General features: G+C 36.0%; 1 protein-coding gene across 1 annotated transcript in view; it reads left to right on the top strand.

Moving 5' to 3' along the window:
• EFCAB13 (EF-hand calcium binding domain 13) overlaps nucleotides 1-26,240 on the top strand; it is a 119,316-nt gene that overhangs the window by 83,260 nt on the left and 9,816 nt on the right. Inside the window, exons 17-21 of the mRNA XM_008012299.3 lie at nucleotides 1,782-1,922; nucleotides 4,052-4,153; nucleotides 4,661-4,714; nucleotides 25,126-25,197; nucleotides 26,053-26,196. Of these exons, the coding sequence (XP_008010490.3) occupies nucleotides 1,782-1,922; nucleotides 4,052-4,153; nucleotides 4,661-4,714; nucleotides 25,126-25,197; nucleotides 26,053-26,196 (513 nt within the window). The remainder of the gene's footprint in view (nucleotides 1-1,781; nucleotides 1,923-4,051; nucleotides 4,154-4,660; nucleotides 4,715-25,125; nucleotides 25,198-26,052; nucleotides 26,197-26,240) is intronic.

The raw sequence follows: 26,240 nt of genomic DNA, 5'->3' as shown, positions 1-26,240 counted from the left end.
AATTAAAAACATGCGTTCCCATCACCCAGTAATTCAGTTCATAAGTAATTAGCCCAGAGAAAGTTTCTTGTTAGTGACATGTATAAGGATGCTCATTGCAACATTATTTGAGAGAGGGAAAGATGAATATAAGTTAGTTGTCCATTACTAAGGGAATGGTTCAGTAAAATGTGGTCTCTACGTACAGTAAATCAGAAACAATAAACTGGTTGTACCATAGATATATTTCAGTAATATATGGTTCAGTGAAGAAAGGGAAGAAATAGAATAAACTTATAGTTCAAAATGCTTTATGTAAACTGATTTATATGAGTGCACATTAGACAAACAACATTGTATTTTTTTAGCTAAACACATAAATCTAAGTAATTAGATGAGATAGATTGAATAGAAGTATATTAATTACACTGCAGTTGCTACTTATGAATGAATAAAATTGGAGATAGTAGTTAAAGGGGAAAAATAGTAAAACAAGCAGAGGCCCTTTGAAGATGAGTGATGACAAAACACCATGAATCCAAGAGTATGATCAACTCAATTATGTATACTAGAACTTTTTACTAATATGAAAAAATTAAATTGACAAGTTAGATAAGATTAAACAATGTATATATTTATACACAGAGATAAAGATAGAAAGAATTTGAGATTTAAATGACAATAAGCCTGATTTAAGAAACATATAGCAGTTCATATTCCAAAAACATTGAATACACATTTTCTAATGCCTATTTTGTATTCACACAAATATATGATATATTTAAGTTACAAAGAAAAATGTCAATGAATTCTGAAAATCAGAAGTTATTCAGATCACATATTCTGACCACCATGTAGTAATATATTAAAATCATTTATGAAGGAATGTGGAAAACATTTTGATCTGAAGATTAAAAGCAGTGTTTTAAAAAGCAAAAAAAGCAGATGCTCCACTAAATAATTATTTGGTTAAAGAATAAAGTCTGAAATTAAACATTATTTAGAAATGGATGAGAATGAAAGCACTATATGTCAAAACATGTAAAGTATGACCAAAACAGTCTTACAGGAAATCTTATAGCTTTAAATGCTTTTATTAGAAAATGAGAAATACTGAAAATTATCTCAGTTGTTCAACTCACGAAGCTAAACAGCAACGTAAACTACAACAGCAAAACAGTCCCTGCAAAAAGCAGTAGTTAGAAACTAATCAATTTGAAAGCAGGAGTAACTGAAATAGAACATATACACAAAAACAAATTATTCATTTAACCAAAAACTGGGTCTTGAAAAAGACTAATAAAATAAAGAACTCTTTAGGAATTATGATGAAGGAAAATAAATAGAGATGGCATAAATAAGAAGAGAGTGAAAAGTGTGGATACAGAGATTTAAAAGTATTTGAATAACACTTAAAATTAAGTTAATGAAACATCAGTTTATGGACATCTCATCAACAGCACTGTCATTCTTTCCAAACATGTAGATAAGAAGAGCAAGGGCTACTTTTTAAATTAAAAAATAATTTATGGCACCATCTTAATTGTGATCATTTTTCTGTTTTGTTGTTGTTTAGTTTTTTGAGTTGAACACTTTAAAAATATTTGTTTATTGTTTTCTCATATAAACATTTAACCTATAAATTTTGTAGAGCTTTCCATTTAGAAGATATTTCAGAGGCAAAAAGGATTGGATATCCTACAAAGCGAATATACTTCACACAAATCAGGTTGCTATGTGCTTATATGGATAGAGTAAGTACTGTGACACTTTCTCATTAATATGTATATATACACACATAGAAATAGAAGATGCATGGAGTATTATTAATAGTGTCTGCGATGGGAAAGTTGAAATTGAAGACCTTTTATCCACTTTGAAGAGCCTGGAGAAACCTTTAGATGAAGAACAATTTAAGGTCTTATCAAACAGTGCAATAGATGGTGAGTACTTCCTTTACTTCTCAGCTCTCCTGTTTAGAGTACACATGTTCGCACAGGCTAAATTTTTAAAAAGTGGTAGTAATACTGTATACTTAAAAAGGTTATATGGAACTAGTATATACATATATTGGTCATTGTGAATTGTCACAACCTTTTTGGAAAGTGTATGGAAGTTCTTTATTTGGCTAAGACAGACATAATTTTGTTATTCATGTTTTAAAACCAGATGTTCATATATTGGAGTATAAAGGCCAAATAATACCTACGGTAGAGCCCTACTCTTCCTTTTTCCCAACCCGGTATTCTAGAGAGAAGATACTTCTTATATACAGAGTTCCATGGACTTTTGGGTTCTCTGGTTAGGTTAAGAACATAAACTTAGACACCCTACTATTTATTGTTGGATTAGCATAAATTTTACACTAGATGGAGTGTAAAGACAGCAGTAGATTCAGCAAATGATTTCTGGAATGTCTAGAAGGCATCCATTGCATGGTTCTAACCATTTCCTTGCTTTTTTTTCTATAGTTTACTATGTTCATATCCCTAAAAGATATATAGTGGAGTTTTGCATTTTGTACTTTATATAAATGGAATAATACAGTATATATTTTTTATAGTTTGCTTTTAGCTCAGTATTGTGAAATTTATCCAGACAGGTGCATTATAGCTGTGGATCATTCCCTTTTTTTTATTAGCATGACTAGCTAATCTTTCTTTTTTTACTAGAGACGGGGTTTCACTATGTTGGCCAGGCTGGTCTCGAACTCCTGACCTCAAGTGATCTGCCCACATCGGCCTACCAAATTGATGGGATTACAGCAGTGAGCCGCTGCGCCCAGCTAACTTTTAGATTTGAAGAGACAAAGAGAATAACTAAATGCAATGTGAACTTTTGACAGAAACAGCTGTAATAGATGTTTGGGGGACAATTAACAAAAATATTTTAAAATATGAACTGGATGTAACATGACACTAAGGGATTGTTGTTAATTCTCTTAGGTGTGAGCATGCCGTGTATTTATCAACAATGTCGCGTAAGAGAATATCCTTATTCTTAGAAGATTCATTGCATGCTGCAGTGTTTAGGGATAATAAGTTACGATGTCCACCATTTACAGTCAGAATCCATTGAGGAAAGGAAAACATATTTATGTATACACTCACACATACATATGGAAAGACAGTATGAGAGAGAAAAAGTAAACTATGGCGAAATGTTAACTCTTATTTCATGTAAGTGGTGATGGTTCGTTGTGCTATTCTTTCAATGTTTCTGCATGTTTGGCACATTTTATTGTAAAATGTTGGGAAAAAACATAGTGCTGAGTAGTATGAAATACCTTAAATGTGAGGGAAAGTAATAAGGAGATAGATGAATATAAGGCACTCATTTGGCCTTCCCATTATTCACTACTAATTTCATTGTGAATCCTGCAACCTCTCTAATACATAGATTCCATTTGATTTTTGAAAAACAGATTTATCGTTATTTAACCAGATAATCAACCATATTGTTGAGGAATGTATCCCATACTCTCTTAGAGTTTATAAACTTAGTGGGGAAGATGTAATTACATGCCAAAAAAGTCAAGGAAAAGATGAGCTATTTATATAAGGAATTCAGTCAACTGTTGTCTGATATCTGTCTGAGATTAAATGACAACATATAAATGAAATGTTTTGTATGATGGCTGGTACCAAAATAAAAGCTCTCAATAAGCGTTAGCTATCATTATCATTATTAGGAATGATATTGAGAGATTACTTTTTAATCCTATGTATTGGTCAAAATATGTGAATGATTGACCCAAGTTTGCATCCACTGATCAGTTAATTGGTTTAAAGGAAAGGATCCTAATTTTAATTCCATGGTCAATTTCATTTATATATTGATTCAACGAATTTTTTCTCTTTATGTAGAAAAATGTAATCACGAATGGGCTTTAGCACATCCTCCTAAATCCTAATGCGCAGTTTATGAAAATGCGTATGCGTACTCTGTGGAAATAAAAGATCCATAGCTTTTCTCAACTTCCCAATGTGTATGCGTCTGAAAAAAAAAAAAAATTAGAGATTTTGTTTTAGAGTCTCTACATTTTCCTCACGGCCTGTGTCTTTCTGATTAGGGAAGGCTGATATAAAAAACCTGAAGACCGTTCTAGACAACATGGGAATCAAGCTCACAGATAAAGAACTTGAAGATCTGCCACAAAGCCTGCCAGTCGGTGGTGAGCATGCTAGATATCACTGGTTTCTGAGTTTTGTGTTTTATGTACTTTTAGCATTAGAAGGAAAAGGAAAAAAGAACTTTTCATAATGCAAATGGCAAGATTAAATAAGACAGTCAGAGTAACAAAGTAGGGAATGTAGTATTCTGAATGCTAGCGGCATGGTCAATACAAGAGCCTTCCAAATTCTGAGGACAAGAAAGCTGACCCCTAGGAAAAAGCCACTTTTGAATTCCATCTTTCCATTATAAAATATAAGATTTGCTGTTTTATGGGTTATAAAGTCAAATTCACATTTTCTAAATAAGTTTATTTTCAATATTTATAATTGTTTCTTCATCTTCGTAACATATTCTGAGTAAATATTTATCAAATGACTAAAGTACTTAACAAAATGCCCAGTATACTTCGTAAGTGCTGCTACTAGGTGTTATAATCATAGGAGGGAGGAGAGTGTTCTTGTGATATAACATGTTATGAGCTTCAAATTATGCCTTTGTGTTATAGCTGATAATAAAGTGGCTCTGAAAGCATTGGAGGATGAAGTGAAAGCTTTTACTGGTAAGAATTTGTTACACATGATTTGCAATAAATGACGATTTACACTGAAATTTTTAATAGTATTTTTCTAATATTCTATTGGTGGCTTATAAATTCACATATTTTCCATATTTTGATAAAATATCTGCCTTTGCTAACAGATTAACATTATGTGCGTTTTATCAGTCAAAACAAAAGAACTATATCTTGATAACATCTTACATTCTTTAGTACTGTTTTCCAATAAAATGATTTCACCAGTATTTATAGACCCAAATAACTAGATGGACACAGTGAAAACAGGGTGAAGCATTAAAGAATCAAAGTAATGAGTTCATTGCAAGCATCTAACCACCTAGTTTTACAAAAATAAAATATGTCATACTTGTTTTTTTGACTTTTGCTTTCAATTATACTTTAAGTTGTGGGGTACATGTGCACAACGTGCAGGTTTGTTACATATGTATACATGTGCCGTGTTGGTTTGCTGCACCCATTAACTCGTCATTTCCATTAGGTATTTCTCCTAATGCTATCCCTCCCCCATCCCCCCACATCACAACTGGCCCCGGGGTGTGATGGGCCCCGGGGTGTGATGTTCCCCGCCCTGTGTCCAAGTGTTCTCATTGTTCAGTTCCCACCGATGAGTGAGAACACGCGGTGTTTGGTTTTCTGTCCTTGCCATAGTTTGCTCAGAATGATGGATTCCAGCTTCATCCGTGTTGCTGCAAAGGACACGAACTCATCCTTTTTTTATGGCTGCATAGTATTCCATGGTTTACATGTGCCACATTTTCTTAATCCAGTCTATCACTCATGGACATTGGGGTTGGTTCCAAGTCTTTGCTATTGTGAATAGTGCCGCAATAAACATACGTGTGTGTGTGTCTTTATAGTAGCATGATATATAATCCTTTGGGTGTATACCCAGTGATGGGATTGCTGGGTCCAGTGGTATTTCTCGTTCTGGATCCTTGAGGAATCGCCACACTGCCTTGCACAATGGTGGAACTAGTTTACACTCCCGCCAACAGTGTAAAAGCCTTCCTATTTCTCCACATCCTCGCCAGCAGCTGCCGTTTCCTGACTTTTTAATGATCGCCATTCTAACTGGTGTGAGATGCTATCTCACTGTGCTTTTGCTTTGCATTTCTCTGATGACCAGTGGTGATGAGCACTTTTTCACGTGTCTGTTGGCTGCATTAATGTCTTCTTTTGAAAAGTGTCTGTTCATATCCTTTGCCCACTTTTCGATGGGGTTGTTTGATTTTTTTCTTGTAAATTTGTTTAAGTTCTTTGTAGATTCTGGATAGTAGCCCTCTGTCAGATGGGTAGATTGCAAAAATTGTCTCCCATTCTGTAGGTTGCCTGTTCACTCTGATGGTAGTTTCCTTTGCTGTGCAGAAACTCTTTAGTGTAATTAGACCCCATGTGTCTATTTTGGCTTTTGTTGCCATTGCTTTTGGTGTTTTAGTCATGAAGTCATTGCCCATGCCTATGTCCTGAATGATATTGGCTAGGTTTTCTTCTAGGGTTTTTATGCTTTTAGCTCTAACATTTAAGTCTGTAATCCACCTTGAATTAATTTTTGTATAAGGCATAAGGAAGGGATCCCGTTTCAGCTTTCTACATATGGCTAGCCAGTTTTCCCAGCACCATTTATTAAATAGGGAATCCTTTTCCCGTTTCTTGTTTTTGTCAGGTCTGTCAAAGATGAGATGGTTGTAGATGTGTGGTGTTTTTTCTGAGGCCTCTGTTCTGTTCCATTGGTCTATATCTCTGTTTTGGTACCAGTACCATGCTGTTTTGGTTACTGTAGCCTTGTAGTGTAGTTTGAAGTCAGGTAGCATGATGCCTCCCGCTTTGTTCTTTTTGCTTAGGATTGTCTTGGCAATGCGGGCTCTTTTTTGGTTCCATAAGAACTTTAAGGTAGCTTTTCCCAATTCCGTGAAGAAAGTCATCGGTAGCTTGCTGGGATGGCATTGAATCTATAAATCACCTTGGGCAGTATGGCCATTTTCACGATATTGATTCTTCCTATCCGTGAGCATGGAGTGTTCTTCCATTTGGTTGTGTCCTCTTTTATTTTGCTGAGCAGTGCTTTGTAGTTCTCCTTGAAGAGGTCCTTCACATCCCTGGTAAGTTGGATTCCTAGGAATTTTATTCTCTTTGAAGCAGTTGTGAATGGGAGTTCACTCATGATTTGGCTCTCTGTTTGTCTCTTATTGGCGTATAAGAATGCTTGTGATTTTTGCACATTGATTTTGTATCCTGAGACTTTGCTGAAGTTGCTTATCAGCTTAAGGAGATTTTGGGCTGAGACGATGGGGCTTTCTGTATATACAGTCATGTCATCTGCAAACAGGGACACTTTGACATCCTTTTTTCCTAATTGACACCCTTTATTTCTTTCTCCTGCCTGATTGCCCTGGCCAGAACTTCCAACAATATGTTGAATAGGAGACTCTGTGTTGAATAGGGGTGGTGAGAGAGGGCAGTCCTGTCTTGTGCCGGTTTTGAAAGGGAATGCTTCCAGTTTTTGCCCATTCAGTATGATACTGGCTGTGGGTTTGTGATAAATAGCTCGTATTATTTTGAGATACGTTCTATCAATACCTAGTTTACTGAGAGTTTTTACCATGAAGGACTGTTGAATTTTGTTGAAGGCCTCTTCTCCGTCTGTTGAGATAATCATGTGTTTTTTGTCTTTGCGTTCTGTTTATGTGATGGATTACGTTTATTGATTTGCGTACGTTGAAGCAGCCTTGCATCCCAGGGATGAAGCCAACTTGATCTTGGTGGTTAAGCCTTTTGATGTGCTGCTGGATTCGGTTTGCCAGTATTTTATGGAGGATTTTTGCATCGATGTTCATCAGGGCTATTGGTCTAAAATTCTCTTTTCTTGTGTCTCTGCCAGGCGTTGGTATCAGGATGATACTGGCCTCATAAAATGAGTTAGGGAGGATTCCCTCTTTTTCTGTTGATTGGAATAGTTTCAGAAGGAATGGTACCAACTCCTCCTTGTACCTCTGGTAGAATTTGGCTGTGAATCTGTCTGGTCCTGGACTTTTTTTGGTTGGTAGCCTATTAATGATTGCCTCAATTTCAGAGCCTGTTATTGGTCTATTCAGTGATTCAGCTTCTTCCTGATTTAGCCTTGGGAGGGTGTATGTGTCCAGGAATTGACCCATTTCTTGTAGATCTTCTAGTTTATTTGCATAGAGGTGTTTATAGTATTCTCTGATGGTAGTTTGTATTTCTGTGGGATCGGTGGTGATATCCCCTTTATCATGTGTTATTGAGTCTATTTGGTTCTTCTCTCTTTTCTTCTCTATTAGTCTTGCTAGCGTTCTATCAATTTTGTTGATCTCTTCAGAAAACCAGCTCCTGGATTCATTGATTTTTTTGAAGGGTTTTTTGTGTCTCTATCTCCTTCAGTTCTGCTCTGATCTTAGTTATTTCTTGCCTTCTGCTAGCTTTTGAATGTGTTTGCTGTTGCTTCTCTAGTTCTTTTCATTGCGATGGTAGGGTGTCGATTTCAGATCTTTCCTGCTTTCTGTTGTGGGCATTTAGTGCTATAAATTTCCCTCTACACACTGCTTTAAATGTGTCCCAGAGATTCTGGTACGTTGCGTCTTTGTTCTCATTGGTTTCAAAGAACATCTTTATTTCTGCTTTTATTTCGTTATGTACCCAGTTGTCATTCAGGAGCAGGTTGTTCAATTTCCATATAGTTGAGTGGTTTTGATTGAGTTTCTTCATCTACAGTTCTAGTTTGATTGCCCTGTGGTCTGAGAGACAGTTTGTTATAATTTCTGTTCTTGTACATTTGCTGAGGAGTGCTTTACTTCCAAGTATGTCATCAATTTTGGAATAAGTGAGATGTGGTGCTGTAAAGAAATGTATATTCTGTTAATTTGGGTTGGAGAGTTCTGTAGATGTCTATTAGGTCTGCTTGGTGCAGAGTTGAGTTCAATTCCTGGATATCCTTGTTAACTTTCTGTCTCGTTGATCTGTCTAATGTTAACAGTGGTGTGTTAAAGTCTCCCATTATTATTTTATGGGAGTCTGAGTCTCTTTGTATGTCTCTAAGGACTTGCTTTATGAATCTGGGTTTTCCTGTAATGGGTGCATATATATTTAGAATAGTTAGCTCTTCCTGATGAATTGATCCCTTTACCATTATGTAATCGCCTTGTTTGTCTCTTTTGATCTTTGATGGTTTAAAGTCTGTTTTATCAGAGACTAGGATTGCAACCCCTGCTTTTTTTTAATTTTCCATTTGCTTGGTAGATCTTCCTCCATCCCTTTATTTTGAGCCTATGTGTGTCTCTGCATGTGAGATGGGTCTCCTGAATACAGCAAACTGATGGGTCTTGACTCTTTATCCAATGTTTCAGTCTGTGTCTTTTAATTGGATCATTTAGTCCATTTACATTTAAGGTTAATTGATACCAACAGTTGCTTGAGGTCTTGGAGTTTGCTTGAGGTCCACTCCAGACCCTGTTTGCCTGGGTATCACCAGCAGAAACTGCAGAAGACAGAATATTACTGAACAGCAAGTGTTGCTGTCTGAATCTTGCTCTGGAAGCTTCGTCTCAGAGGTGTACCCAGCCATGTGAGGTGTGAATTGTTGGTGTGCACGTAGTGGAGGATGTCTCCCACTTAGGCTACTCAGGAGTCAGGGACCCAATTGAACAGGCAGTCTGTCCGTTCTCAGATCTCAACCGCCATGCTAGGAGAACCACTGCTCTCTTCAAAGCTGTTCAGACAGGAACATTTATATCTGCAGAGGTTTCTGCTGCTTTTTGTTTAGCTCTGCCCTGTCCCCAGAGGTGGAGTCTGCAGAGGCAGGCAGGCCTTCTTGAGCTCTGGTGGGCTCCCCCCAGTTGGAGCTTACTGGCGAGTTTTTTTTATCTCCTCAAGCCTCAGCAATGGCGGGCATCCCTCCCCCAGCCTTGCTGCTGCCTTGCAGTTAGATCTCAGACTGCTTTGCTAGCAATGAGGGAGGCTCCATGGGTGTGGGACCATGTGGTCCAGGTGTGGGATATAATCTTCTGGTGTGCCGTTTGCTAAGACCCTTGGTAAAGTACAGTATTAGGGTGGGAGTTACCCAATTTTCCAGGTGTTGTGTGTCTCAGTTTCCCTTGGCTAGGAAAAGGAATTCCCTTCCCCCTTGCGCCATCCAGGTGAGGCGATGCCTCGCCCTGCATCAGCTCTCGCTGGTTGGGCTGCACCTGCAGACCAGCACCTACTGTCTGACATGCCCCAGTGAGACGAACCCAGTACCTCACTTGAAATGCAGAAATCACCTGTCTTCTGTGTTGCTTAGGCTTGGAGCTGGAAGCTGGAGCTGTTCCTATTCAGCCGTCTTTGGTGCTGCCTCGTTCATGCCTTTTTACTGTTGTGTAGTTTTCCATTTCATGAAGAAACCAGTTTTAAGACAAATCTGCCCTATTGTTGATGAACTTAGGCAGAGTTCAGTTTTTGCTATGCTGTTATGAAGAAGAGTGTCATATTTATCTCTTGATATGCATGTACAAGAGCTTCTTTGAATATATTTCCAGGAGAACTACTAGGTCTTAGAGTATTTTCATGTTTTACTTTACAAAGTAATGCCAAACATTTACAAAGTAGGTATAATGGTTTATACCCCTACCAATAATGGAAAGAATTCCTGTGGTTGCATATATTAACCAACACTTGGTATTGTTAGATTTTTGTTTTACTTTTTTCAAATCTGGTGGGAAAGTAAAAATACATAATTTTAGTTTTTACTTAAAATTCTTTGATTACTAATAAGATTGAGCACCTTTCAGATGTTTTCAGCTATTTCAATTTACTATCTAATAAATGCCCAGTTACTTCTCCTCATTTTTTTGGTGAGAGGGATTTCATTTTTAAAATGTTAGTTTATAGAGGTTCTTTATATATATTCTGGATACTGGTCTTTAGCACTGTGCTTTGCCAATATTGTCTCTCAGTCTGTGGCTTGTTTTTTAACTTTTTATGGTATCTTTTGGTATACATTATTTCTTAATATGCATATAGTCAAATGTATCAATATTTACCTTATGAGTAGTAAACTTTGTCATGTTTGAGAAATCCTGCCCCTGTTCTGAGACCGTGAAGAGATTCTTCTGTTATCTTCTAAAAGTGTTATAGTTTTGCATTTCATTTTTATGTGTTTGATCTATCCACATGTAGTTTTTCTTATGTTGATAAATAGGGGCCCAATTTTATTATTTCTGTATCATTTATTGAGAAAACTCTCCTTATTGACCAATAATATCAGTTCTGTCTTTATCAGGTGTCTAATTATACATAGTTCCTTCCATTGGCCTATATTTCTATCCTTGTATCAGTACCACATATTTAATATAGTTTTAAAATAAACCTTATATATGGTAGGTGAGGCCCCCAATTCCCCCATTTTGTTGTTCTTCAAGTATGTATTGACTGTTCTTTAAGCCTTCCTTTTCTATATAAATTTTGGGAACAGATTGTCAAAATCCTTTGGGAGTTTTGAATATATAGTTCAATTTGGGAGAACTTGTATATTTTCTATGTTAATTAAAACTGTTTTATTTTATTTTATTTTATTTTATTTTATTTTATTTTATTTTATTTTGAGACGGAGTCTCGCTCTGTCACCCAGGCTGGAGTGCAGTGGCCGGATCTCAGCTCACTGCAAGCTCTGCCTCCCGGGTTCACGCCATTCTCCTGCCTCAGCCTCCCGAGTAGCTGGGACTACAGGCGCCCGCCACCTTGCCCGGCTAGTTTTTTGTATTTTTTAGTAGAGACGGGGTTTCACCATGTTAACCAGGATGGTCTCGATCTCCTGACCTCGTGATCCGCCCGTCTCGGCCTCCCAAAGTACTGGGATTACAGGCTTGAGCCACCGCGCCCGGCCTGTTTTATTTTAATAGTTTTTGGGGTACAAGTGATTTTTGGTTATATGGATGAATTATATAGAGGTGAAGTTTGAGATTTTAGTGTAACTGTCATCTGAGTAGTGTACATTGTACCCAATATGTAATTTTCTATTCCTCACCTCTCTCACACCTCCCCTTTCTGAGTCTCCAAAGTCCATTATACCACTGTGTATGTCTTTGCATACCCATAGCTTAGCTGCCACTTATAGGTGCAAACATACTGTAGTTGGTTTTCCATTCCTGAGTTACTTCACTTAGAATAATGGCCTCCAACTCCGTCGTAGGTGTTGTAAAAGACATTATTTTATTCCTTTTTATGGCTGAGTAGTATTCCATGGTGTATATGTAGTACATTTTCTTTATTCACTCATTGGTTGATGGACACTTAGGTTGGTTCCATATCTTTGCCATTATGAATTGTGCTGCAGTAAGCATACATGTGCAGGTGTCTTTTTGATATAATTACTTTTTTCCTTTGGGTACTCAGTAGTGAGATTGCTGGATCAAATGGTAGATCTACTTTTAGTTCTTTTAAGAAATCTTTGTATTGTTTTCCATAAAGGTCGTACTAATTTATATTCCCACCCGCAATGTGTAAACCTTCCCTTTTCACCATAACCATGTCAACATCTATTGTTTTTGGACTTTTTAATAATGACTATTCTGACAGAGGTAACATGGTATCTCATCATGGTTTTAATTTGCATTTCCTTGGTTATTAGTAATGTTGAGCATTTTTTCATATGTATGTTGGTTATTCATGTATCCTCTTTTACGAAATATCTGCTCATGTCATTTGCCCACTTTCTAATGGTATTGTGTGGTTTTTTCTTCTTGCTGACTTGTTTGAGTTCCTTGTGGATTCTGGATATTAGTCCTTTGTCAGATGTATAGTTTGCAAATAATTCCTTCTATATTATTGGTTGTCTGTTTACCATAATAATTATTTCTTTTGCCGTGCAGAAGGTTTTTAGTTTAATTAGGTGCAACTCATTTATTCTTGTTTTTATTGCATTTGTTGTTGGGGTCATAGTCATAAATTCTTTGCCAAGGCCAATGTCCAGAAGGGCTTGGCCGGGCACGGTGGCTCAAGCCTGTAATCCCAGCACTTTGGGAGGCCAAGACGGGCGGATCACGAGGTCAGGAGATCGAGACCATCCTGGCTGACACGGTGAAACCCCGTCTCTACTAAAATATACAAAAAACTAGCCGGGCGAGGTGGCGGGCGCCTGTAGTCCCAGCTATTCGGGAGGCTGAGGCAGGAGAATGGTGTGAACCCGGGAGGCGGAGCTTGCAGTGAGCTGAGATCTGGCCACTGCACTCCAGCCTGGGCCTCAGAGCAAGACTCCGTCTCAAAAAAAAAAAAAAAAAAAAGGGCTTTTCCTAGGTTTTCTTCTAGAATTGTAATGGTTTCAGATCTTAGATTTAAGTCTTTGATCCATCTTAAATTGATTTTTGTACAAGGTGAGATATTTTTGTATAAGGTGATTTTTGTGTAAGGTGAGAAATAAGGAGAGAGATGTGGCTATCCAGTTTTCCTAGTACCATTTATTAAATAGGCTGCCCTTTCCCTAATTTATGTTTTTGTATGCTTTGTGAAAGATCAGATGGTTGCAAGTATTTGGCTTTATTTCTGGGTTCTTTATTCTGTTCCATTAGTCTATATATCTACTTTTTTTTTTTAAAATAGTACCATTCTGTTTTAGTAACTATAACCTTGGAGTATAATTTCAAGTCAGGTAATGTGATGCCTCCAGATTTATTCTTTTTGTTTAGGATTGCTTTGGCTATTCAGGCTCTTTTTAGGTTCCATATGAATTTTAGACTTTACTTTTCTAGTTAGGTAAAAAATAATGTTGGTATTTTGATAGCAATTGCATGGAATCTGTAGATTGTTTTGGGCAGTATGGTCATTTTACAATATTGATTCTCCCAATCCATAAGCATAGGATATTTTTCCCTTTGTTTGTGTTGTCTCTGATTTCTTTCAGCAGGGTTTTGGAGTTCTCCTTATAGACAACTTTCACTTTGTTGTGTAGGTATATTTCTAGGTATTTTATTTTATTTTGCAGCTATTAGAAATGGGATCATGTTCTTGATTTGATTCTCAGTTGATTGCTGTCAGTGTACAGCAGTGCTACTGATTTATGTACACTGATTATGCCACCTATAACTTTAGTAGATTTATTTATCAAAGTCGGAGTCTTTTTGAGGAGTCTTTATGGTTTTTGAGGTATATCATCATATCATTGGTGGACAGTGATAGTTTGACTTCCTTTTTTCTAATATGGATGCCGTTTATTCCTTTCTCTTGCCTGATTGCTCTGGCTAGGACTTCCAATACTATGCTGAACACAAGTAGTGAAAGTAGGCATCCTTATCTTGCTCCAGTTCTCAGGAGGAATGCTTTCAACTTTTCTCCATTCAATTTGATGTTGGCTGTGGGTTTGTCATACATGGCTTTTATTATTTTGAGGAATGTCCCTTCAATGCCTAGTTTTTTTGGATTGAATGTATGCCTAGTTTATGATAGCATTTCTATTAGGAAAGGAAGCTGGTTTTTGTTTGTTTGTTTGTTTGTTTGTTTGTTTTTGGCAAAGTCTCGCTCTGTCAGGCTGGAGTGTGGTGGCACAATCTCGGCTCACTGAAACCTCCACCTCCGGGGTTCAAGCAATTCTCCTGCCTCAGCTTCTCGAGTAGCTGGGACTACAGGCGTGTGCCACCACACCTGGCTAGTTTTTTTGTATTTTTAGTAGAGATGGCATTTCACCTTGTTAGCCAGGATGGTCTCTATCTCCTGACCTCCTGATCCACCCACCTAGGCCTCCCAAAGTGCTGGGATTACAGGTGTGAGCCACCATGCCCAGCCAGGGTGCTTTTTCTGCACCTATTGAGAAAACCATATGATTTTTGTTTTTAATGCTGTTTATGTAATGTATCACATTTATTGACTTCTGTATGTTAAACCATCCCTGCATCCCTGGGATTAAATCAGCTTGATTGTGTGTATTATCTTTTTGATGTGCTGTTGGACTTGGTTTGCTAGTATTTTGTTGAGGATTTTTGCGTCTGTGTTCATCAGGGATATTGATCTGTAGTATTCTTTTTGTTATGTCCTTTCCTGGTTTTGGTATTAGGGTGATACTGTCTTCATAGAATGAGTTTGGAAGGATTCCCTCTCTTAATTTTATGGAATAGTTTCAGTAAGGTTGGTACCAATTCTTTGAGTGTCTGGTAGCATTCAGCTGTGAATCCCTGGACTTTTTTTGTTGGCAATTTTTGAATTACCAATTCAGTCTCACTGTGTGTTATTGGTCTGTCCAGGATTTCTATTTCTTTCTGATTTAATGTAGGAGTGTTGTATGTTTCCAGAAATTTATGCATTTCCTTTGGATTTTCTAGTTTGTATGCATAGAAGTGTTCATAGTAGTCTCGAATGATCTTTTGTATGTCTATGGTGTTGATTGTAATGTCTCCGTTTTCATTTCTAATTGAGCTTGGTTGAATCTGCCTTCTTGGTTAATCTAGCTAATAGTCTATCAATTTTGTTTATCTTTCCAAAGAACCAACTTTTGTTTCATTGATCTTTTTTGTATTTTTTTTGTTTCAATGCCATTTAGTTCTGCTCTGATCTTTATGATTTCTTTTTGACTGCTAGCTTTGGGTTTGGTTTGTTCTTGCTTTTCTAATGCTTTGAAGTGTGATGTTAGGTGGTTCAATTTGTGATTTTTTTCAGACTTTTCGATATAGTCATTTGATGCTATAAACTTTCCTCTTAGCACTGCTTTTGCTATATCCCAGAGGCTTTGATAACTTGTATTGCTAATATCATTAATTTCAAAGAATTATTTAATTTCCATCTTGATTTCACTGCTAACCCCCAAATCATTAAAGAGGACATTGTTTAATTTCCATGTATTTGCATAGTTTTGAGGATTCCTTTTGAAATTGATTCTAGTTTTATTCCACTGTGGCCTGAGAAGATACTGATATGATTTTGATTTTTAAAAATTTATTGAGTTTTGTTTTGTAGCCTATCATATGGTGTGTCTTGGAGAATGTTGCATATGCTGATGAGAAGAATGTATATTCTGTAGTTCTTGGGTAGAATGTTCTGTAAATATCTGTGAAGTCCATCTGCTCTAAAGTGCAGTTTAGGTCCAGTGTTTCTTGTTGACTTTCTGCCTTGATGATATGTCTAGTGCTGTCAGTGGAGTGTTGAAGTCCCCTATTCTGTTGCTGTTTATCTAATTTCTTAGGTCTAGTATTAATCATCTTATGAATCTGGGAGCTCCAGAGTTAAGTGGATGTATATTTAGGGTTATAATCTCTTCTTGTTGGATTGATCCTTTTATCATTATATAATAACATTGTCTTTTTTTTTTTTTTTTTTTTTTTTTTTTTTACTGTTGTTGCTTTAAAATCTGTTTTCTCTAATATAAGAAGAGCTACCTTTGCTCATGTTTGGTTTCCCTTTTTGTGAAATATCTTTTCCACATCTTTACCTTGAGTTTGTATGAATCCTTACATGTTGGGTGAGTCTCTGAAGACAGCAGATATTTGGTTTGTGATTTTTAAATCCATTCTGCCAATCTGTCTTTTAAGTGGAGCATTTAGGGCATTTATGTTCAATGATAATATTGAGATGTGAGGTACTGTTCCAGTCATCCTATTGATTGTTACCTAGATCATTTGTTTTATTTCATTGGATTATTGTTTTACAGGCCCCGTAAGTTCTGTGCTTTAAAGAAGTTCTATTCTGGTGCATATCAACCTTTTGTTTCAAGATTTAGAACTCCTTTTAGCATTTCCTGTAAGCCTGGTCTGATAGTGACAAATTCTCTCAGCATTTGTTTGTCTGAAAAATACTTTATTTCTGCTTCATTTATGAAACTTAGTTTTACTGTATGCAAAATTCATGAATGACTATTATTCTATTTAAGGAGGTTAAAGATAGGACCCCAATCACTTCTGGCTTATAAGGTTTCTGCTGAGAACATGTATCTTTATAGTACTGTGTTTTCTATTTCATGACCATATAATATTTCTTAAAGTTAATTTTTTAAATGTGCACTTCTTTTATGTTTTTGTTTTTCTTTATCTTTCTGTACTGGGACTAGGACCTCCAAAATAATCTTAGCTAAAAATAGCAATAGTGGACATCTTTCTTTTATTCCTCATCTCAAAGGAATACTTTAAGCATTTCACTAAGGATGAAATGAAGTATTTTTTGTGGGTTTTTCATAAATACCATTCACCAGGCCAAGGAAATTGCCTTTTAATCCTGTTTTAAAAATGATTACATTTATATTTGTTTGTTTCATTTCATTCAACAATTTTTATGTATCTATTAAGATAGGTCATATGAGTTTTCTCTTTTATTGGTTAATGTGGTACATTAGTTGATTTTTTTATATAAATGCAACGAATTTTTGGAATAAACTCATTTTAGTCATGATGTATTATCCTTTTTACATATTGGTGGGTTCATTTTTCTAATATTTTGTTAAGGATTTATACATCTCTCTTTATCTGTGAGATTAACTTGTAATTTTCTTTGTTTTCATTAGCATTGTCAGGCTTTGATGTCACATTCTCTTCATAATTTGAAAAGTATTTTTTCTTTGTCTAAATCTTTGAATAGTTTCTTTTTAAATTATACTTTAAGTTTTGGGATACATGTGCAGAACGTGCAGGTTTGTTACATAGGTATACACATGCCATGGTGGTTTGCTGCACCCATCAACCTGTCATCTACGTTTGGTATTTCTCCTAGTGCTATCCCTCCACCAGCCCCCCACACCCTGACAGGCCCCAGTGTGTGATGTTTCCCTCCCTGTGTCCATGTGCTCTCATTGTTCAACTCCCACTTATGAGTGAGAACATGCGGTGTTTGGTTTTCTGTTCCTGTGCTGAGGATGATAGTTTCCAGGTTCATCCGTGTCCCTGCAAAGGACAGAAACTCAGTCTTTGTTATAGCTGCATAGTATTCAATGGTATATATGTGCCACATTTTTTTATCCAGTGTATCATTGATGGGCATTTGGGTTAGTTCCAAGTCTTTGCTATTGTGAATAGTGCTGCAATAAACATAAGTGTGCATGTGTTTTTATAGTAAATGATTTATAATCCTCTGGGTATATACCCAGTAATGGGATTGCTGGGTCAAATGGTATTTCTGGTTCTAGATCCTTGAGGAATCACCACACTGTCTTCCACAATGGTGGAACTAATTTACATTCCCACCAACAGTGTTGGTAAAAGTGTTCCTATTTCTCCGCTTCCTTTCCAACATCTGTTCTTTCCTGACTTTTTAATGATCACCATTCTAACTGGCATGAGATGGTATCTCATTGTGGTTTTGATTTGCATTTCTCTAATGACCAGTGATGATGAGCTTTTTTTCATGTTTGTTGGCTGCATAAATGTACTCTTTTGAGAAGTGTCTGTTCATATCCTTTACCTACTTTTGATGGCATTGTTTTTTCCTTGTAAATTTGTTTAAGTTCCTTACGGACTCTGGATATTAGCTCTTTGTCAGATGGATAGATTACAAAATTTCTCTCCCATTCTGTAGGTTGCCTGTTCACTCTGATGATAGTTTCTTTTGCTGTGCAGAAGCTCTTTAGTTTAATTAGATCCCGTTTGTCTATTTTGGACTTTGTTGCCACTGCTCTTGGTGTTTTAGTCATGAAGTCTTTGCCCATGTCTATGTCCTGAATGATATTGGCTAGGTTTTCTTCTAGGGTTTTTATGGTTTTAGGTCTTACATTTAAGTCTTTAATCCATCTTGAGTTAGTTTTTGCATAAGGTGTAAGGAAGGGATCCAGTTTCAGCTTTCTACATATGGTTAGCCAGTTTTCCCGGCACCATTTATTAAATAGGGAATCTTTTCCCCGTTGCTTGTTTTTGTCAGATTTATCAAAGATCAGATGGTTGTAGATGTGTGGTGTTTTTTCTGAGGCCTCTGTTCTGTTCCATTGGTCTATATATCTGTTTTGGTACCAGTACCATGCTGTTTTGGTTCCTGTAGCCTTATAGTATAGTTTGAAGTCAGGTAGTGTGATGCCTCTAGCTTTGTTCATTTTGCTTAGGATTGTCTTGGCTATATGGGCTCTTTTTTGGTTCCATATGAAATGTAGTTTTTTCTTTTTTTTTTTTTTGTTTGTTTTTTTGAGACGGAGTCTCGCTCTGTCGCCCAGGCTGGAGTGCAGTGGCGTAATCTCCACTCACTGCAAGCTCCGCCTCCCGGGTTCACGCCATTCTCCTGCCTCAGCCTCCCGTGTGGCTGGGACTACAGACGCCCACCACCGCGCCCGGCTAATTTTTGTATTTTTAGTAGAGACGGGGTTTCACCGTGTTAGTCAGGATGACCTCGATCTCCTGACCTCGTGATCCGTCCATCTCGGCCTCCCAAAGTGCTGGGATTACAGGCGTGAGCCACCGCGCCCGGCCGAAATGTAGTTTTTTCTAATTCTGTGAAGAAAGTCATTGGTAGCTTGATGGAGATAGCATTGAATCTATAAATTACTTTGGGCAGTATGGCCATTTTCATGATATTGATTCTTTATGAGCATGGAATGTCTTTCCATTTGTTTGTGTCCTCTCCTATTTCCTTGAGCAGTGGTTTGTTGTTCTCCTTGAAGAGGTCCTTCACATCCCTTGTAAGTTGTATTCCTAGGTATTTTATTCTCTTTGTAGCAATTGTGAATGGGAGTTTACTCATGATTTGGCTCTCTGTTTGTGTATTACTGGTTTATAGAGGAATGCCTGTGATTTTTGCACATTGATTTTGTGTCCTGAGACTTTGCTGAAGTTGTTTATCAGCTTAAGGAGATTTTGGGCTGAGATGATGGGGTTTTCTAAATATACAATCATGTCATCTGCAAACACAATTGGACTTCCTCTCTTCCTATTTGCATACGCTTTATTTCTTTCTCTTGCCTGATTGCTGTGGCCAGAACTTCCAATACTATGTTGAATAGGAGTGGTGAGAGAGGGCATCCTTGTCTTGTGCTGGTATTCAAAGGGAATGCTTCCAATTTTTGCCCATTCAGTATGATATTGGCTGTGGGTTTGTCATAAATAGCTCTTATTATTTTGAGATATGTTCCATCAATACCTAGTTTAATGAGAGCTTTTAGCATGCAGGGGTGTTGAATTTTGTCGAAGGCCTTTTCTGCATTTATTGAGGCAATTTTTTTGTGGTTTTTGTTATTGTTTCTGTTTATGTGATGGATTACATTTATCGATTTGTGTATGTTGAACCATCCTGGCATCCCAGGGATAAAGCCGACTTGATCATGATGGATAAGCTTTTTGATGTACTACTAGATTCAGTTTGCCAGTATTTTTTTTTATTTTTAAATTTTTTTATTATACTTTATGTTCTAGGGTACATGTGCACAACTTATGGAGGATTTTTGCATCGATGTTCATCAGGGATATTGGCCTGAAATTTTCTTTTTTTGTTGTGTCTCTGCTGGGTTTTGGTATCAGGATGATGCTGGCCTCATAAAATGAGTTAGGGAGGAGTCCTTCTTTTTCTATTGTTTGGAATAGTTTCAGTGGCCATCTTGCCAGCCACCCCCAATCTCTGAATAGTTTCTATAGCATTGAGATTGCGTATTACTTTTGAGTCTAGTGGAATTCACAGAACAAGCCAGTTGAGCCTTGACATTTTCTTTTGGGAAGGTTTTTGATTACTGATTCATCTTCTTTCATATTGTAAGATTATTTAGGTTTTCTGTTTATTCATGAGCCAATTTGGGTAAGTTGGTTTTTTCCTAAGACTTTGACTTTTTCATCTGAAAAATTTATCACTCTAATACTATACTATTTTTTTTGTTTGTTTTTGAGACAGAGTTTTGCTCTGTTGCCTAGGCTAGAGTGCAGTGACATGATCTTGACCCATTGCAACCTCTGCCTCCCAGGCTCAAGTGATTCTCGTGCCTTAGCCTCCGAGTAGCTGGGATTACAGGCATGTGTCACCATGCCTGGCTAATTTTTTAATTTTTAGTAGAGACAGAGTTTTGCCATGATGGCTAGGCTAGTCACTATATGATTTTTAATAATAAGATCTTAAATATTTTTGTAATATTTGTGGCATTCGCAGTAATATTCCCATCTCATTCCTTGTCTTGCTCATTTTTGTCTTTTTTCTGTTTTTAAGATAATTTATACTCATGGTTTGTACATTTCAATAACTAAGTCCACTTTTTGATCCTCTTTATTATATGTTTATTATTCATTTCATTTATGTTTTTGTCTTTATCATTTTCTTCTCTATAATTTTTTAGGTTTATTTTGTTACTCTTTTTCTAACTTCTTGAGATGGATGCTTAGCTCATGAAATTTTAGTCCTTTTTTCTTCTCTAATGTAAGGTTTTAAGCATATATATTTTCCCCTATGTATTGCTTTTTTAGCTACATGGCCCCGGGTATTGATATGTAGTTTTAAAATTATTGATTAGTTAAAATTATTTTTCTTACTTTTATAATGATTTCTGTCTTGATCCATGGGCAATTCTAGAAGTGTTTCTTCATTTCCAAGTTTGGGACTGTTTTTTGTTTTTACTGGATTAATTATATTGCAGTAAGTGAATATATTTTCTGTAATTTCAGTTATTTTAAATGCATATTTTGTATGTTTTTAGTTATTTAAAATATATTAAGACTTGCTTTATGGATCACAACATGATCATTTTTTGGAAAATGTTATGCATTTGTAAAGAAATTCTACAATTGTTGAGTCATTCTTTTATATTTGGTCATTTATTAATCATATTTTCAAATCTTCTATGTCCTTACTGATTTTTTGTCTATTTGTCCTGTCATTTATTGAAAGACGTGTTAAAAATCTTCAGTAATGATAGTTTGTTTATTTCTCCTTGTAGTTCTGTCAGTTTTTTTTTCTATATATTTCAAGTCTTTGTTACTAGATGTATTTCAACTTAAACTTGTTATAGATTCCTAAAGATATTAAAACTGTTTTTTCCCCTGTTGTAAGTTGAATTTTCATTGTCAGTAAGGCTTTTGCCTTAAAGTATATTTTCTCTGATGCCAATCTAGCCTGAAGTAATATTTTTTCTGGTGTACATATCTTCCATTTTTAAAGTTTCACTCTTTCTGTAGTCATATTCTTCTGTATTGTTCCAAAGAAATAAAAGAGAAACTTGAAAATGTCTAAGGGAACCTAAAACCTATAAAGAGCACACAGATATGAAAAAGAGACAACTTCTAGAAATTTAAAATATAATAATCAAAATTAATTAGTGGACAAGAATATCAGCAGTTTAAACATAGGCATAGAGAGAAATATGAACTGCAAATTAGTTTGAAGAAGTTGTACACAATGCAGCCAGACAGATTATATAGGAAATAGGTTAAGAGGCATAGAAGATAGAAGGAAGAGGTATAAAAAATATACATCAATACAGGGGAGAAGAGAGGATAGAGTGGTTGCAGAGAAAATATTTGAGGGGCGGTAGCTTAGAACTTTCCAGAATTGAGAGAGACCTTAACCTACCGATTCAAGAAGTCCAGTGAATTCCACATAGAATAAAAGGAAATCCATACAAAGATATATCAGGATGTATCTGCAGCATACCCCAAAAGAAAGAGAACCTTAAAGGTAGCCAGAGAGAAGAGTCAAATTACCTGTAAAGGAGGAACCTTTATTATTGATATTTTTTGCGGGTATTGAATGCTAGGTTAAGCAGTTTTATAAGTTAAAGGAGTATAAATGTGCAGTTTGGGAGGAACCTAGGTTTTGTCTGAGCCTTTGAAAATATAAACTAAAATTCATTCCATTTGTTTTTGTTTTGTCTTTGGCAAACACTCTTTGCCTGAAAAAGTAGATACTGTGCTTTGAGTTAGAGCTCTTCATCAATTTTTTTTGGCCTGGGAATTTCTTACTTTCTTGGCAGCAAATTGAAGCAGTTAAGATTTTTTATAAATAATATTTTATTTAGATTTTTTTGTCATCTTCAGTAGAAGGGTTAATCCAGATGTCTAACTACTATAGTACCAGAAATTGCAGTTGCTTTATTTTCTTTTAATTGAATTAAATCTGACCCTGAGGGCTGACTGGTTATTTATTGGGACTCCCTCCCAATCCAGTGTCACACTACAATTTGGGAAAGGGCAATGGGCATGGAGGAAGAGCTTTTAAACTCCCTTTCCTTGTGTTTCTACTGACATTCAGTTGATAAAGACAATGGCAGTCCTGCACCTTGAGGGTGGGTGGGGTTGGGGAATGGATGCTCTCAGAGAAATTCTCATTCTTTCTCATCAGATCTCTCTCTCTCTTTTCAGAAGAAATCCCTCAGTTGTCAAAATCTCTCTCTTTAGGCATTTGGTATATTTTCTTCAAGGGGTTTAGGCTTTTGTAAAAGCAGTTTCTACAAAAACATTAAGTTAACAAAAATCAGAGGAGTGAGGAAATACTACTTAAGGCCAAGGTAATTGCTTAGAATAGGAGGGAGGGGAAAGATGGGTCAAATTAGCCTGCCAATCCAAGAGGCACAGTGTTATAGCTCTAATAGTGACATTTTAAATAAATTACAGTAGGCTTCCAGAGAAGGATAATATTTGAACCAGGCCAAGGGCATCTAACTCAAATGTCTAGCAGTCAGGCATGAAATACAAGTTAATAAAATAAGTTAGCATAAGACAAAGTGATGGGAATTATGGAGTAACTTGAGAGTATATATCCCATGTAAAGATAATGAAATTCAAATTTAAAAATAACTACTATTACACTCTCTAGGTCAATGAAAATCACTAAATCTCGTACTGTATTCAGTATGTGGGCTAACAGTTTATAATCTTTGAAGCAGTCTCCAGTTAAGTGTAGAGAAGAAATATTTTCCTTCTATCCTTCAGGTTTGTGGCTGAGGCTCTGTAACAAAAGACAGATTAACAAGATAAAAGCACACAAGTTTATTTGGTGTAAGTTTTATGTGACATGGGAACCCTCATAAGAAAATAAAAGCCTGAAAAAGTGATTAAATCTGGATGTTTTTACGCTAGGTTTGATGAAGAGTGGAAAGTCATGGAAAATGAAATAGAGGACAGAAGAGTGGCTATGAGCTAAGTGTAGCTAAGGGTAGCATGGCCTGTTTGTTTTGATTCCTCTCAGCATCCCTCCATCTTCGGAGATAAGGGTACTCTTTTTTTTTTCATAGGAAGAGCACCTCTCATATGAGGATATCAAGACCTGCTTCAGGGGAGACAAGGGAGATCACAGAGTTCTTCTTGCACCTGATATTTCTTAGATTCCTTCAGCTTAAATATCCAATTATGTCACAATGTTATATTTCAGGGTAGCATGTCCTTAAGCCTGTTATTCCAAAGAACAAGAAATATTTATGTGTAGTGTTATGGATAATTCAGAAGAAATTGACATTTGACTATTAGGTTTCCTAAGGATTTTTACTTGCTTGGAAAAGGGAGTCTTAGTTTTATATACTTACTTTTGTGTAAAGTTTTTTGTTTGTTTGTTGTTTCAGTGTCAATTAGGAAGTAATGATAGTAAGAAAAAATTGAATTTTTCCTCTTTGTCACCAGATTTTTTTTTTTTTGCAAAGGAAAAGTATATCTTTTCTTTCTTTTTCTGGTCTCTTCCTTTGCTGTTTTTGTTGGGTAAAAAACATCTCTTCAGGGGGTAGCCCTACACGTTCTCTTATACTCTTTGTAAGTATTTATATGCTTTAATGAAAATTACTGTGTATATATATCTGTACTATATAACCTGTTTATCATTTTTAAAACTGTGTGTCAGTTGTGAAAGAAATGTAATATGTCTTGAATAGTATTTAAAAAATGAAATGGCATAACTTGAAATTTGTTAGAAGATATTAGAGTGTATCACCTATAATAAGGGTGAGTATTGCTTTATAAAACTTGTATTTTTGTTTGCTCACAATATAGAAGTATTTCTTTTTTTTTCTTTTTTTATTATATTTTAAGTTCTCGGGTACATGTGCACAAGGTGCAGGTTTGTTACATATGTATACATGTGCCATGTTGGTGTGCTGCACCCATTAACTTGTCATTTACATTAGGTATATCTCCTAATGCTATCCCTCTCCGCCTCCCCCACTGGAGAGGATGTGGAGAAATAGGAACACTTTTGCACTGTTGGTGGGATTGTAAACTAGTTCAACCACTGTGGAAGACAGTGTAGTGATTCTTCAAGGATCTAGAACTAGAAATACCATTTGACCCAGCCATGCCATTACTGGGTGTATACCCAAAGGATTATAAATCATGCTGCTATAAAGACATATGCACAGGTATGTTTATTGTGGCACTACTCACAATAGCAAAGACTTGGAACCAACCCAAATGTCCATCAAAGAAGTATTTCTTATTATGCATTATGATCACTGGGGTTTGAAAGCTGGATGAAATATTAAAATAATACCAGATTACTGCCTTAATGAATTTAAAATCTGCTTTATTTAAATCCTACTTTATTTCTTAACTTTTCAGAAAGAAAAGTGATCTTAAAGGATGTAATTGATGTTTTCACTAATTCACCTAAACCATCCACACCATTCAACAGTAAGTATAGTAAAATAATAAAAATTGAAAACCAGTTTCTTAGGTCATTTTATGGTATCCTGTATTTTCTAAAATATAGTTTGTTTCTCTCTGTATTTTCAACACTTTCCTAAGTTTGCTTTGCTTTATTTGAAATGTTGTAATCTGCTTTCTTATTCCTTATCATATTCAATTTATGCTTTTGTTTAATGAATTATTTAGAATTACATACCTAGAATATGCTTCCTTAAAGCAAATAATTTGTCTCAGTATTATGCTTTATTGTAAAAGTATGCATCCTTCCCATTACTCTAGTACAGTTTTCTCACACCTTTATTAATAGCCACATGCTTATTTTCCTCACCTATAGTGAAACATGTTAATTAAGGAAAGTACAAGAAAGATCTAGTGTTCTTAAAATTAGTTGGTAGACTGGTAAGAGATAAACACTCTCTGATGTTAAGATAGTATATGACTGTTTTTCAGTCTGTAGCAAATTTATATTTTTAGTGTTTTCCTTTCCCCAACTATTTGGCTTCTTGGCCTCATTCTAAGAGCTACCTCCTGCCTACCTGTTCTTGAAAAGCTTTGCAGTCTGTGAAAGACCAGAGCATGTAGCAGAAACACCTTTCAGGGATAACAGTTACTGGAAAAGTGGACTTTACAAAAAAAATTGCAGAAACTCAACTTTTACCTGGCTAGGGGTATGTTGAACATTTTTTATTATTTAACTGACTTCTAAAAACAAAGCCCATAGGTATGTTTTAAAAGCCCTTTAACTCAGAATGTCTTCTACGGTAGGCTGTGGATGTTATATCTTAAAAGGGGCTTTGCCCCAACTTCTTTATCTGTTTTCTATTCTTCCTGTATTTACAGATTTATTTAAAGAGATTAAAACTCTTGATAGTATCAGAAATGATACAATGCCTGTAAATGAACTGAGCTCCAAACTTTTGAGTGCCGGAATTCCAGTAAGCAACAAGACGTTCCAAGAGATCTTGAGACAAGCATCTGTTGATGGTGAATCCTTTTTGAAAGAGCAATCTATTTTGAGCTTAATGAAG

Source organism: Chlorocebus sabaeus, chromosome 16 (assembly GCF_047675955.1).
Source record: "Chlorocebus sabaeus isolate Y175 chromosome 16, mChlSab1.0.hap1, whole genome shotgun sequence".
NCBI lineage: Eukaryota > Metazoa > Chordata > Mammalia > Primates > Cercopithecidae > Chlorocebus > Chlorocebus sabaeus.
Note: the sequence above shows the minus strand (reverse complement) of the source record. Positions and strands in the feature narration are given on the sequence as shown.